The following is a 12,087-nucleotide window of genomic DNA, read 5'->3' as shown; positions in this document are numbered from 1 at the left end:
GTTTTGCATGATATGTAATGTTAGCATGAAGGTAGTGGACACTCTACCTTCGTTAAATGAAATTATAGAGGGTTGAACATTTCGGTCTCTTTTGTTTTACCTACAAACGTTCAATTCAAAGACATGTTAAGACACCTTTTCAATTTTTTGTCCAGGCCAGTTGAGTTAGTTTAAAATATATATTTTTTTTAATACCACAAAAAAAGCAATACTTAATTTGCATTTTCTGGACATTTTTGTTTTATGACATCACATTTGTTATTTCAGCAACCATTGTAAAACATTGTGTTGTTTTGATTACGTGTTCAATGAGCGTGTTTCCGTGTGACACCGAATGAACCAGATGAACTCGAATCGGCAACCAGCAGTTTTCGCATTCATACATTCCTGTCATACCGTTTGGTTCATTGGGGATGGAGACAAAGCCACGTAAGCTCTCGCTGTCAGAGCATCAGGAGCAGTGACGTCACTGGACTGCCACATTGACATCTCATTTGTCAACTTTACATCATTTATACTAAAATTGTCTTGATGGGCGCTCAAAGCAAGTGTAGCTGAATAAGTATTCTAGAAGAACAAAAACATACTATGTTAAAATAAGCAAAATGGAACTTACATTACTTGTGGCAATGTTAAAGTCTAACTTTAGACAGTGCAGCTTTATGAAATTAAAATGGGGAAAAAAAACACTTTGATAATCAGTCCACTTTTGGCAGCTTTTACAGCTTCCACTCTTCTGAGAACTGCTGTAATAAACTGTTGCAGAATGGTTGCAAGCCCACGTTATAACCTTAAGAGTTTTTATTTATTTTGTTTAAGAAATGAACCTGCTGCATTCATTCCTGCCAAGCATCTTTGGTGTCCTCATCAGGCTCAGTCATCCTGAAATGAATGAAACTGCGGTCTTTCATATTTTTTTATGTGTAGCCGGACGTTGTTAAGCTTAAAATGTCCACTCTGTCATAGTGAAATATTACTTAGTGGACAAACCTTCATTGATTTCAAATATATTTGTAAAACAGTGCTCATGAAAGCTTACATAAGCCAAAAATGTCATCAATATACATCGTCTGCTTGTAGTTAATAATAAAATTATATAAATAAAATAAAACGCTGAACCCATATGCATTTCTAACAGGATAAATTCTACTTAAAACAATGAAGTTAATTGAAATTGTTGGAGGTGACATTGGGACGTCTCAAAGGCACCTGGTGTTATTGACATTGACTCAGTTGACGTAATAACGCTTGACAGAAAGTGCTTTGTTAAATTTGATTGTTTCCTTTCATTCACTGTCAGTCAGGTCTCGATACAAAGCCACTTTGTAGCATTGATAAAGTAGTACGCAAATAACCCCTCTTTTATTGGGAAAAAATATATACATTTTAAATTTCATAACCTTGCTATTGTCTGACTCATGCATTTGAATCATATTGTTAAAAAAAAAAAAAGTTAGAAAAGGCCTTGGGAGCGATGAGTTACATAAGAGAACTGTTTCTTTATTTCTCGCCTCAGCTGCACACGACATAAGCATTCGTGCAACTGTACACACCTACAAAATATACAAAACAAGGGATGTCTGTTTATCAGCCATGTGGGCTGGGCATTGATGGTTCGGTGAAAGAATAAAAAAAAAAATAATGTAATAAGAGTTATTCATCATCCTCCTCCTCCTCCTCCTCCACTTCCTCCCCCTCTGCTCCCTCCACCTCCTCCTCTTCTTCCTCCTCCTCTTCTTCATCACTGATTACATATTTCTTGGCCTTCTTTGTGGTAATTTCGTCATCATCCTCTGCCTTTCGTTTGCCTGACCCCTCACCCTCCTGCAATAAGCACAAGGAAAAATTCCCAATCACAACTTGAAAATAAATCCCCCCCCCCTCAAAATTTAAAACAGTTTCGTAATATGCTTTTACTCAAAATAAAGTGGTGCCTTGAGATAAACCTTTGTTTCATTCCGTGACCACACTCATAACACAAAGCATAAATACGCAACGTGTAATTGTCTTTGTATTACGTTTAGTTTGACAGTCAACGTCAACTAGGAGTGGCATTAAACGACGGCTCATATCTCCCAATCCATTTTCACAAATGTTATCTCGTTATTTCCAAATAATGTATCTTTGTTCACTTACCTATGATAAATGATTTAAAAAAAAAAAAACGACCAGATAGATTACTAGTGCTAGTTGCACATTCTTTCAAGTGGAAAACTTGGGTCGGCACTTTTTTCGGCATTGTGTGGACAAGCCGGATTTTCGGCCTTAGCGCTGGTCGGCAGCGCACTGCCATCTGTGTGCAGGCTGGCATATGGCACTCACCTCGTCACTGTCCAGCTTTTTGGCCTTAATCAGCCTCTGCGCCTTGTCGTCGTCGGAGCCTTCATCGCTGTCGGACGAGTAGATCCTCGCTCGTTCCTCTGGATTGAGTTAGATAGAGCACGACTGTGGGTGACCTCATAAAATAAACCTTCGTGAACATAAAAGGAGATTTCCAACATGTCCATTACGGGCTACGGGTAGCAAATGTACTAACGCTCTGTGCTTACGTTAGAAGTACAGATACTTGTAGCCGTCAACTACATACAATACCAGTCTTTGATCAACAACTTGAAAAAATATACAATCAATTACGCCACACAAAATAGTTTCCCTCTTTTATTAACTTAGCGCTCGTACTAAGAAGAGAAAAGGCAAATCATTAGACACTAGGGGTTGAACGACATGATTTTTTTTTGTAGTCAACTAAAATGTGATGAAAGTCGAGTTGATCAATTAGTTGATGATAACTGGAAAAAAATACTTTACCTGTATGTTTATTTCAGATGAGGAGTCCCGTGATTATTTGGTTTATTGTTACTTGGCTGTGTCTAAGCCTGTGCTGCCTTTAAGAGTGTGTCTGCCTTTTGTGACTTGACTTCAATTTTTGGACTCGAGCAAATAATCTCTTGTTAGTTGGCAGTCATTTTGCATGGCATGATCACTGCTGCGGAGGGTAAACATTGGATGGACGGGGATAGAAGGGCACGGTCATAAAGGTTGTGCAGATGTCTTTTGAGCAAAAACCTGTGGGAAAACGGACAGAAACTACTGAAGTCTACTGAGAAGGACTCGGCGAGCAAGAATAAGAGAGGTTTTTCGCAATTGCTGCGTGCACCTCTTCGCCCCGCCTGCACAGTCGGCCTTCCTGCAATACCACGCGTTTTCCCACAACACCGCAATAATTAGCGTACTGTGAGATTAATACCGTGATAAAGCCGAACCTTGACATATTGCAAACATTTGAGTGCGCTTGACCGAACGGGGCGAGCACAGATTTTAGGGCACTCATCCTCGTACATTGTAAAATGTAACAAGCCCATTTTGACAAAGTAAGAATTAGAAAGTACAGATATGCACTTTCCAATGTAACGACGAGCAAAAGTACAACATGGTCCGAAAAATAAGTACTGAAGTCAATTACAGTGATTAGTGCTCACCTCTCAAGCCTCCTCCTCCTCCTCCTCCTTTGTATTTGCCCTTGATGGCTGCCAAACTGATGGACTCCTCCCCTTCTTCGTCGTCGTCATAGCGATCGGGCTCCAGGTAGCTGCTGCTCAGGCCTCTCTGGTGCTGCTTCTCCCTCATCCTCCTCTGCTGCGACTCTCTGCGGATCGACGCTCGCAGCCGCTCCTCCTCTTTCTACATTGAGGGACACCAGTTGGACACTCGATTGAATCTGTTCTGATGTATTCTACTATTATGATGCAAAACGATCTTTTGGCCCTCAGCGGACCGAGTGCCCAAAAATGGAATTACTGATGGTGAATTGATATTCATTGGCCATGATACACTAGACTACGTGGTTTTGTAGTCGAACAACATAGCCAGGTCCTTTCCAACCGCTGTGCTACGGCACATACGCGAGTCAGGTATGCGAGCCCAAGCACCACGCTTTGTGGAATTACCTTTGTAAATCTTTAACGCACTGTCACAATATCAATTAAAAATACTAACGCACATGCTAAAAATGTAGTTTTTTTTCCCCTTCTTTAGGTCTGTGTAGATTCTCAGTCATCCAGGTCATGGTAATCCGCAAAGGCTGAATCGACAGAACTGGACTTTTCTTGTTTGTTGAATTTCTTTTCTCTTTCGGAAAAGGGTAAAAAAAAACAAAAACGACTCGCTCAATTACGTCTATCGATATAATTAGCCGTGCCAAAGAGAGGCAACTGGCTCGAGTGCTTTGTTCTGATGGATGCTATCAGCAGCTTTTGTTTGGGTTCACAGCACAGACATAAGCAGCCTCAGTCTCGGTCTCGGTGACATAATGTCAGTGTTGCTGACCACCGTCCAAATGTATTATTATGTAAGCGTGCCACCATGTGTCTTTATGTAAGCAGCTGTGATGTGTGTGTACTAGACACAAAAGACCATTTGGATTTTTTTTTTCTGGTTTTGGTAAGAGGGTTCTCACAACATAAACACAACAGACCCTGCGTTACCTTGATCATTTCATTACGATGCGACTCTGGATCTCGTCCGGCCATTGGCAGGATTCGGATTTTCTGCGTCTTGGAACAACGGTCGGCCAGGGACAAGGTCATCTTCCTGTGTGTGGCGCTGTCAGTGGAGTGGGGCCTGGCGAGAAAAATGGACAGTATATATGAAATGATGCCAGAATAAATCACAGTGAACCCCTGCTATATTATGGTTCATTGTTCGCACCACCACTATATCAGATTTTTAAGCAATCGCCTTTTTAACTTTTGATTTGGTTTTTTTTAGTACAGGCAAGCCTGAATTCAGAGTTGCGCACCTTCAATTACTACCACCGTGCCAATATGTGTCAGCTTTACAGTAAACTTCAAATGGGAGCAAGCATGCTTTGGGCTCTTTTTTGGAGAATTGTGTGAGTGCGTATTCTTTTTGTCTGCTCACAGGGATGCTATACGATAGTATCCCAGTTCTTGAAAGTGAAAACAGGTGCTAAGGAATACTAAAGGGTTGTGTTTTAATAAGTCTAAGCATGGCTTTATTAGTCTAAATGTTTTTATAGGTTGCGGAAGGGGTACCATTATTTATATGGTCCCTATATCGCGGCACGGTCCGGATTATTATCTTTTACATGAGCTCAACTTCCCATAATTGCCATTATGTTGTTTTAAAATAGCAAACTAGGTCAACGGCGCCTATGCTGGTTTCAGTCAATTAGTGCACTTTTTTTTAATTAGACCTAGAGAATTAATCAACAATCACTTTGACACAATTCTTATTAGTCTTTTGTCAGGCACGTGTAACTTTCAAAAAAAAAAAAAAAGAAGGGAATTCTAATCCTGGCTGATCGGTTGGTTGCATTTTTGCAGCAACAGTACTCTTATGCACTGGAAGCTAAGTTAAAAGTTTCATAATTATTACTAAAAACTTTGGCAACGACTCGGTAAATCACTGCAGCGATATGCATCAAAACACAGTGCCCCATTAGAAGAAAAGGCGATGTCCAATCTGAGTAGATGAGAGTGTAGGGCTGTTGTGTATTAAATCCGCTTTGGAAGGCATTCTACTAGTCCCGTGTGGTCTGAGAAGACAGAACTTCCAGGTGGACAAGTGGTAGCTAAGAGGATTACGCAAACCTGGGCAGCTTGCACAAGCTAATTCAAGGACTTGGAGCACATTTCTCAATTATGCGTGAATAGAGGTTGCTATTGTTGCTTGGAATAAGACTCAGCTTGTGCCTTATTACAGCAATACACAGCAGAGGACCCCGCAGTATTCCTTGAGACTTCATATCTTAGGCGAAGGTTTCTGCCTCGAACAACGCCTTCATTGATTATTAATAAGACCACAGAAGGGGATGCAAGTACCTGAACGTGAGCTTGGTTTTGAACACAGCCTGTCCCTGCAGGCCAGTACCCTGGCGGATAAACAGGTGGTTGTGGTCTCCCTGAAGAGGAGCTTTGTAAACGTCAAACACTTCATTCCCCAGGTGGAGGGACATGCTTGTAGCAAAAAGAAGAGCGCAAAAAGTGGAGGGCCTGCCGTTTAGAGAGAACTCAGGCAAAGGAATGGCTTGATCTTTAAGACGTACCTCCCATCGGACCATTTGACGATGCGCGCGTTGCTTTCCCGTGTTTCGTTTCCTTCCTCGTCTCGCTTGACTCGCCACCGAATGGTGTTCTCCACCTGGGAAAGGCAAGGATTCACAGTCAGTCACAGATAAGCAGCTTTCACAGCATCAAGTCCGATGTAATATCAAGGCTCATTTCATATGGAACAGCTCATGCTTTTACATTGAAAGGGCCCAATAGATGCTCACAAAGGAAATCAAATAGGCTGGAGTCACACAACAGGTTCAAGTGCCTAATTCTGATTTAATGCCAATCTTAATTTCTACATTGCATTTAGTTGACATGGGCTGACTAAAGTACTTTTTGGGAAGGTGCGCGCCTGTTATACCTTGCCTAAAAATAACAGCATTTGAGAACAAAAACATCATGACTATAGTCAAACACGGTGATGGCAGTGTGGGTCTGGGGCTGCTTGTTATTTCAGGGCCTGGATGACTTTCTGTGATGAATGCAGCAATGATTTCAGATGTCCACCAGAAAATCCTGCAGGCAACCATCCCGTCATCAGTTTGGACCTCCGAGCTCAAGCGCTCTTGGTTTATACAACAGGATAATACAAAACATACCAGTAAGTCCACATCTGAGGTGTTCAAATAAACCAAAATTAAGGTTCATGAGTGGTCAAATCAAAGTTTAATCCCAATGCGATGCTGTGGTTTGGCATTTAACGCAGTTCACGCTCTGAAACCATCCAATATGACCAAGTTAAAACTATTCTATAAAGAAGAGTGGGCCAAAGTTCCTCCACAGCGATGCAAAAGACTCTTCAGCAGTTATCGCAACAGCTGGATTTAACTTTTACTGCCAAGAGTGGCACAACCACTTACTAGGTTCAGGAGGCAATTACTTTCTCAATAGTGTCATACAGGTTGGATGGTTTTTTTCTCTCTTTACAAACTGCATTTTATATTTACTGTCGTCTTTGTGAGATATTAAAATTTGCGGTGATGATGTGACACATTTAAGTGTGATAAATATAAGAAAAATAAGAAATTACAAATGGGGCAAATACCCAGACATTCAGCTATAATGGTAGACACACCTTCAGTTTGAGCCTGGTGCGTCCTTCTTCATCCAGCATTTCCTCGTCTTCAAATTCATCCTCATAGTACTGTGGGTCAAAAGGTCTGCGAAGGGGAAATTCAATTGAAGTCAGCTTAAACATTCACGTTATATTAAAAGATATCTGAATTCACATGCATTTATAAAGTTGAATTGGCTCTGACCTGGGCTCTACGGAGAGGAAGTTGGGCAGCTTAACAAAGTAAAGATCAGAGCCAAGGTCAGTGCTGACTTTGGGTATCTCTACTTCGATACGAGTCTCAGGCACAGGCTCCTCCTCTGCCTGTTCCCCTTCCAGGCCATCTTCTGTATCCTAAAGAGAACAGCTCATCAAACTCTGCAAGCTTCAATGAGCCATGATAAAAAGCAGGATTAGCGACAAGAGTCTTAGCGGAAGGCTCTGAGGGCAACACAGTTTGGTAGTTCTCATTAAAAATGAAGGAGATCGTAATGCAAAAGTGCAGGTAGATACCATGGGCTGTCCCGGGGTCGGCGGCTTTTCTGCGTCACTGTCAGAAGAGATGTCATCAGCCTCGCCGAAAAGATCATCCGCCGCAGACTTCTTGTCTGCGTGGTAGCACAGAAGAAATTACCTTTTCAACTCCAAAAGGAAAAAAAAAAGAGCTGTGAAATGTGGACACTCTTCAGGGCCTCTTACTATCATCTGCACCCATGTCGCTGTCAGAATCGGAGTCTGAAGCGGCTTTTGCTTTGCTTCTCCTATGGATGAAATCATCTTCGCTATCGCTTCCCTTTGCAGATTCTAGAAAATACAAAACAGTAAATTAAAGCAAGAAACAGTGGGATCAGTTCATCTACTGTGTTTGTGTGACTTTTTGTAACACGTATTGTGCACACGTTACATGATCCATCGCTTGTTCGCTTTCTTGCGATTTTACTAGCGAGCTTCGACTTGAGTGAAGTGGGGGGGGGGGGGGGGGGGAAAGGTGTGTGACAGTCGCCAATGCACTTTCAGATGTTGATTGAAAAGGGACAAACAGGCAAAAAGACAAATACAAAATGAAAACACTTGCAAGGGGAACGTGGGGCACAAGCAAAATCGGCACTAACCGCGTAGTAAATCGAGTCAGAACTCGGCCACGTCCTTTAAAGGCACACGTCAACGTGTGTGTATGGGTGTGACTTTCAGCTTTTTTTAGACCTATCAAAATTAAACAGTTTATTATTTCTTTTCTCTTATGTTTTTATATTTATACTTTACAATACTGACTAGCTGTGGCAACTCCTGATAGGACAAGCCTAAAGTCACAACAACAACCGCAATACTCAGTTTATTAAAAAAAAAAAAAAAAAAAATGGTGGTGTTTTTGTGGGGGGGATCGAACAGTTTAACAGCACTTCAATTCCATGAAATGAGCTCCACAAGTAAATTGAGTGATTATGTATATATTACACAAACCATCTTAGCAACTGTGTTCACTGCTTGCCCTCACCAGTAAAAACTCATCACAACACTGTAGCAAGAGTTTAGAGTTTTATTTATCAGACTGCTATGTTTGCAATCACGTTTTTATCCTTATCTTGTTTGCTGTCTCCATCGCAACTTTACAATAAATGATCTTGTCATTCAAACGAATTGGGAAATGAAACTCATTCAATATTTTTTGATGGCCATGCTCTCCAGCTATTTCTTGGGAGTCTTGATTATATATAATTCTATCCATTCTTCTACATATACAAATTGTTTTGCATCTACATACGGTATCTGTTGTAGTTTTGGTCTTTCCTTGAAGAAACACTCGCCCAGCAATGACAGAGCATTATGAGTACCAACCTGACTTTCTGTTCCTGGGCCCTTCATCGTCAGAGTTCTCCCTGTCTTCATCCGAGTATTGCCGTTTCTCCTCTTCGTCCTCTGATTGGTCACTCTTAGCCCCGCCTTCCCACTTCTCGTCATCTGAATGGTTCACTCGGCCTGACCCTTCTCCATCAGAGTGAGGGGTGCCCACACCCGACCGCGGGGTTCCAAGGTCACTGTGAACACTTGATGCAAAAAAATTAATAAAATATATATATATATATATATATATATATATATATATATTTTTTTTTTTTTTACACAATATACCTACATCATTGGGTACACCAGCAAAATAAAAGAGATTTAGCTTTTACAATTATCATAATGCCTGTCAAAAAGGTACAAAATCACTAATTGCTATTTCTGTCACGGTGATTCTAGTTTGTTTGCAGGTAGGAAGGTGATGAAAACATTTGTCAATTAAAACACAACACGAATATTTATGTAAAGGCAGAACATCTCACGAGAGTCCATAAGCTACTGACCTTCTGTCAGAGCGGACTCTGCCCCTCTCAGAGTGAGGACTTCCCCCTCCAGACATCCCACTGCCTGCCGGGCTTCCACCATCTGACCGCCGGCCTCCGTCTTCCTCGTCCTCCTCGTCATCGTCTCGACGACCGCACTCCGAGCCGCTGTGCTGCTCCGCGTCGGAGTGTTCGTTCTCAGCCTGATCCGAGTGCACGCTGGCGTCCGACTGATTGCCCGACCGCTCAGACTGGTTATCGCTGTGTCCGCTGCCGCTGTGTTGACTGTGCTCCTCTTCCTCGCTGTCGTCCCCGAACAGTTCCTGGGAATAAAAGCATGTACAGTGACCTGTCACCAAAGTTGAAACGCAATATAGTGGGGATTCACTGTAAATGTTTGACGAGACCAGGGTCTGCAACCTGCAGCTCCAGAGCCACACGTAGCTCTTTCACCCTTCTACCGTGGCTCTCTGCAGCTTGTAAAAAAACAATTGTTCTTTCATTTTTCAAACGCACTTTTAAATTTGAACTTGTAACATTATAATAAAACGGTTTTATTTCTTTTTTCGTTCGCTCAAAATATGCATCACAAGCACCAATGTACGACACCTGGAAAACAGAACGTTATGTGCTACCTGAATTACATTAAAAACTAACAGCTTACAAAAGTGTGTGATAATGAAGGCGACCTCTACCGACCGGATGCGCCGACGCTGTACGCTCAGGAGCAAAAATCACATTAACTGAGTATAATAAATACTTTAATTGGCTATTATTTTGCAAATGTTATTTTTTCTTCCAAATGGCTCTTTGAGTATTTACGGTTCCCGACAGCTGGACTAGAGCATTCTACAAGAGGTCTTGTCTGGCATTGTTATTTAGCTATATGATATTTGGGACTCTCACGTTCAGTCAGCTATAGAACGGCACACACCTTATTCATACTGGGCTTTGCTCCTTCGTGGCCTTCCTCTTCGTCCTCATCATCTCGTTCTCTCTCACTGTCACTGCCGCTGCCAGAGGCGTTGCTGACAGAACGCGGTCTCTCTTGCTCTGAGTCGGAACCGGAGCCTGAACCAGACTCTGTGGAACATCACTCGCAACGTTAGGCAAACCTGAACAATCAAGTGATATCCAACACAGGATCTCCATCTAAAATTCTACCTATTTACTGTATCAGGAGGAGACAGTAATTTATTTGTTTTAATTTAAAGCCCAAGTCCTTACAGATAAGCTACTGCCGCTATGGCCAATTTATAACAATGTAATGAAAGGGCGTTTATACAACTGTGTTGCTAAGTTTGACTATGAATACAAAAATAAATAAAATAAAACACACACACAAAATAATTCCGTGTTTAAACTTTTGTTCAATAGTCTAGCCAACGTTAACAACGTGTGGCTCGTTCACTTTTAAAGAGAAATAAAATAATTATATAGAGATGGTTTGGTTAAAAAACAACAATTAGCACTGAATGGTTTCAGATGCAATTAACATTGTATAATAGCAAAATACAGTGACAGGAACTCAAATCCTGACTAAACTTACTTTAGATTGTTGTGGTCGTTTAATATAAGTTAAACTGAAATAAAACAGGCTTCATAAGCACGATTTGGGCAATATAATTTAAGCAACTGAAAATGTCATAAGCATTTTTTTTGTGTGATGCAAGCGAACACTAAATGCGAGTGATCGCTAGGAAGTTGGAGCGCATAATATTATTTTTCATTTGAGTTAACTCACTGCAGCAAATCAATCTTTATGTTGTTAACGTGTTAGCATAAGTGCCTAACAAACATCGCCGTGCGTTAACTGTTTTTAGCCTGGCTAAAGCTAACTCATTACAGCGCTGATGTCATAAAAGTAGCAGATAACGGCTTAAAAATGTCTCAATACCTCGTTGCTCATTGTCACTGTCTCCATCACTCCCGAACAATTCGTCCATATCCGCCATTTTTTCCGAAACTGCGCGAAATGTGACCTACCGGAAGTATTTGGGAAGACTTGACGAGGAAGACATTTAACTTCCGGGGTCGCACTGAAGACAACCAACTGTTGAAGTGAGTTCAAAACAACACGAGGGGTCAGTAGAAAGCAGGGCGTCGATATCCTTGCTCGCCACTTTATGCTCAATGCACAGTATTAGTACACGCTTTGTCCTCACTCGTTAAACAATTCAGCGCACTTGTAGAACGATTACCAGTTAGTTTCCCCACCCGCACTATTTTAGTATATTTATGCACACTAGTAGGACAACTTACGCATACTAGCAGCTCAACTGCAAGTTACTAGTTGACATCTGGTTGCCAATAATAATAATAATGGTAATAATAATAATAATTATTATTATTATTTGGACTTTGAAGACATTGAAATATTCCCACTTTAATCAAAACTATTGTACTATTTTACATAATACTCAAAGACAACTAATCTTCTATTGTTGACGTCAATATTTAATGTTTACTCACTCAAAATTACTGACATCGTTTTCCCCATATCTGCTTTCAATACTGTACATTTAAATATACCATTTGTCAAGGTATGTCATTTTGTAGATCCAAAATTGAATACAGTTTGACAGTATAAATGTGAGACACTGGCATATTATTTATGTATCATTACTGAATT

The 12,087-nt window shown here is 41.0% G+C and overlaps 1 protein-coding gene across 2 annotated transcripts; it reads right to left on the bottom strand.

Annotated features, from left to right (window-relative positions):
- Positions 1-1,335: 1,335 nt before the first annotated feature.
- leo1 (LEO1 homolog, Paf1/RNA polymerase II complex component) lies at positions 1,336-11,491 on the bottom strand. 2 transcript variants are annotated; one of them, XM_061752064.1, is made up of 14 exons: positions 11,353-11,491; positions 10,390-10,538; positions 9,477-9,778; positions 8,965-9,173; positions 7,828-7,932; positions 7,642-7,736; positions 7,334-7,482; positions 7,150-7,234; positions 6,068-6,162; positions 5,844-5,978; positions 4,485-4,620; positions 3,480-3,681; positions 2,323-2,420; positions 1,336-1,824 (listed from the first exon to the last, which is right to left on the bottom strand). In XM_061752064.1, exons 1-14 carry the CDS (start codon positions 11,408-11,410, stop codon positions 1,654-1,656), a joined length of 1,989 nt encoding a protein of 662 aa, XP_061608048.1. In that variant the 5' UTR covers positions 11,411-11,491; the 3' UTR covers positions 1,336-1,653. The 2 variants fall into 2 exon arrangements, with proteins under 2 accessions (XP_061608048.1, XP_061608056.1); XM_061752072.1 differs by having other exon boundaries at positions 1,690-1,824; positions 2,323-2,470.
- Between the last annotated feature and the right edge of the window lie 596 nt (positions 11,492-12,087).

Source organism: Phyllopteryx taeniolatus, chromosome 2, assembly GCF_024500385.1.
Source record: "Phyllopteryx taeniolatus isolate TA_2022b chromosome 2, UOR_Ptae_1.2, whole genome shotgun sequence".
Lineage (NCBI taxonomy): Eukaryota > Metazoa > Chordata > Actinopteri > Syngnathiformes > Syngnathidae > Phyllopteryx > Phyllopteryx taeniolatus.
The sequence above is the reverse complement of the archived record's forward strand: the minus strand, read 5'-3'. Positions and strand labels throughout refer to the sequence as shown.

Coding starts and splice junctions, on each gene's coding strand:
- leo1 (XM_061752064.1), bottom strand. CDS start 11,410: ATGGCGGATATGGACGAATTGTTCGGGAGTGATGGAGACAGTGACAAT. Junction 7,933..8,964: donor GCCCAGGAACAGAAAGTCAG/GTTGGTACTCAT, acceptor TGTATTTTCTAG/AATCTGCAAAGGGAAGCGAT. Junction 5,979..6,067: donor GTCAAATGGTCCGATGGGAG/GTACGTCTTAAA, acceptor TTTTGCTACAAG/CATGTCCCTCCACCTGGGGA.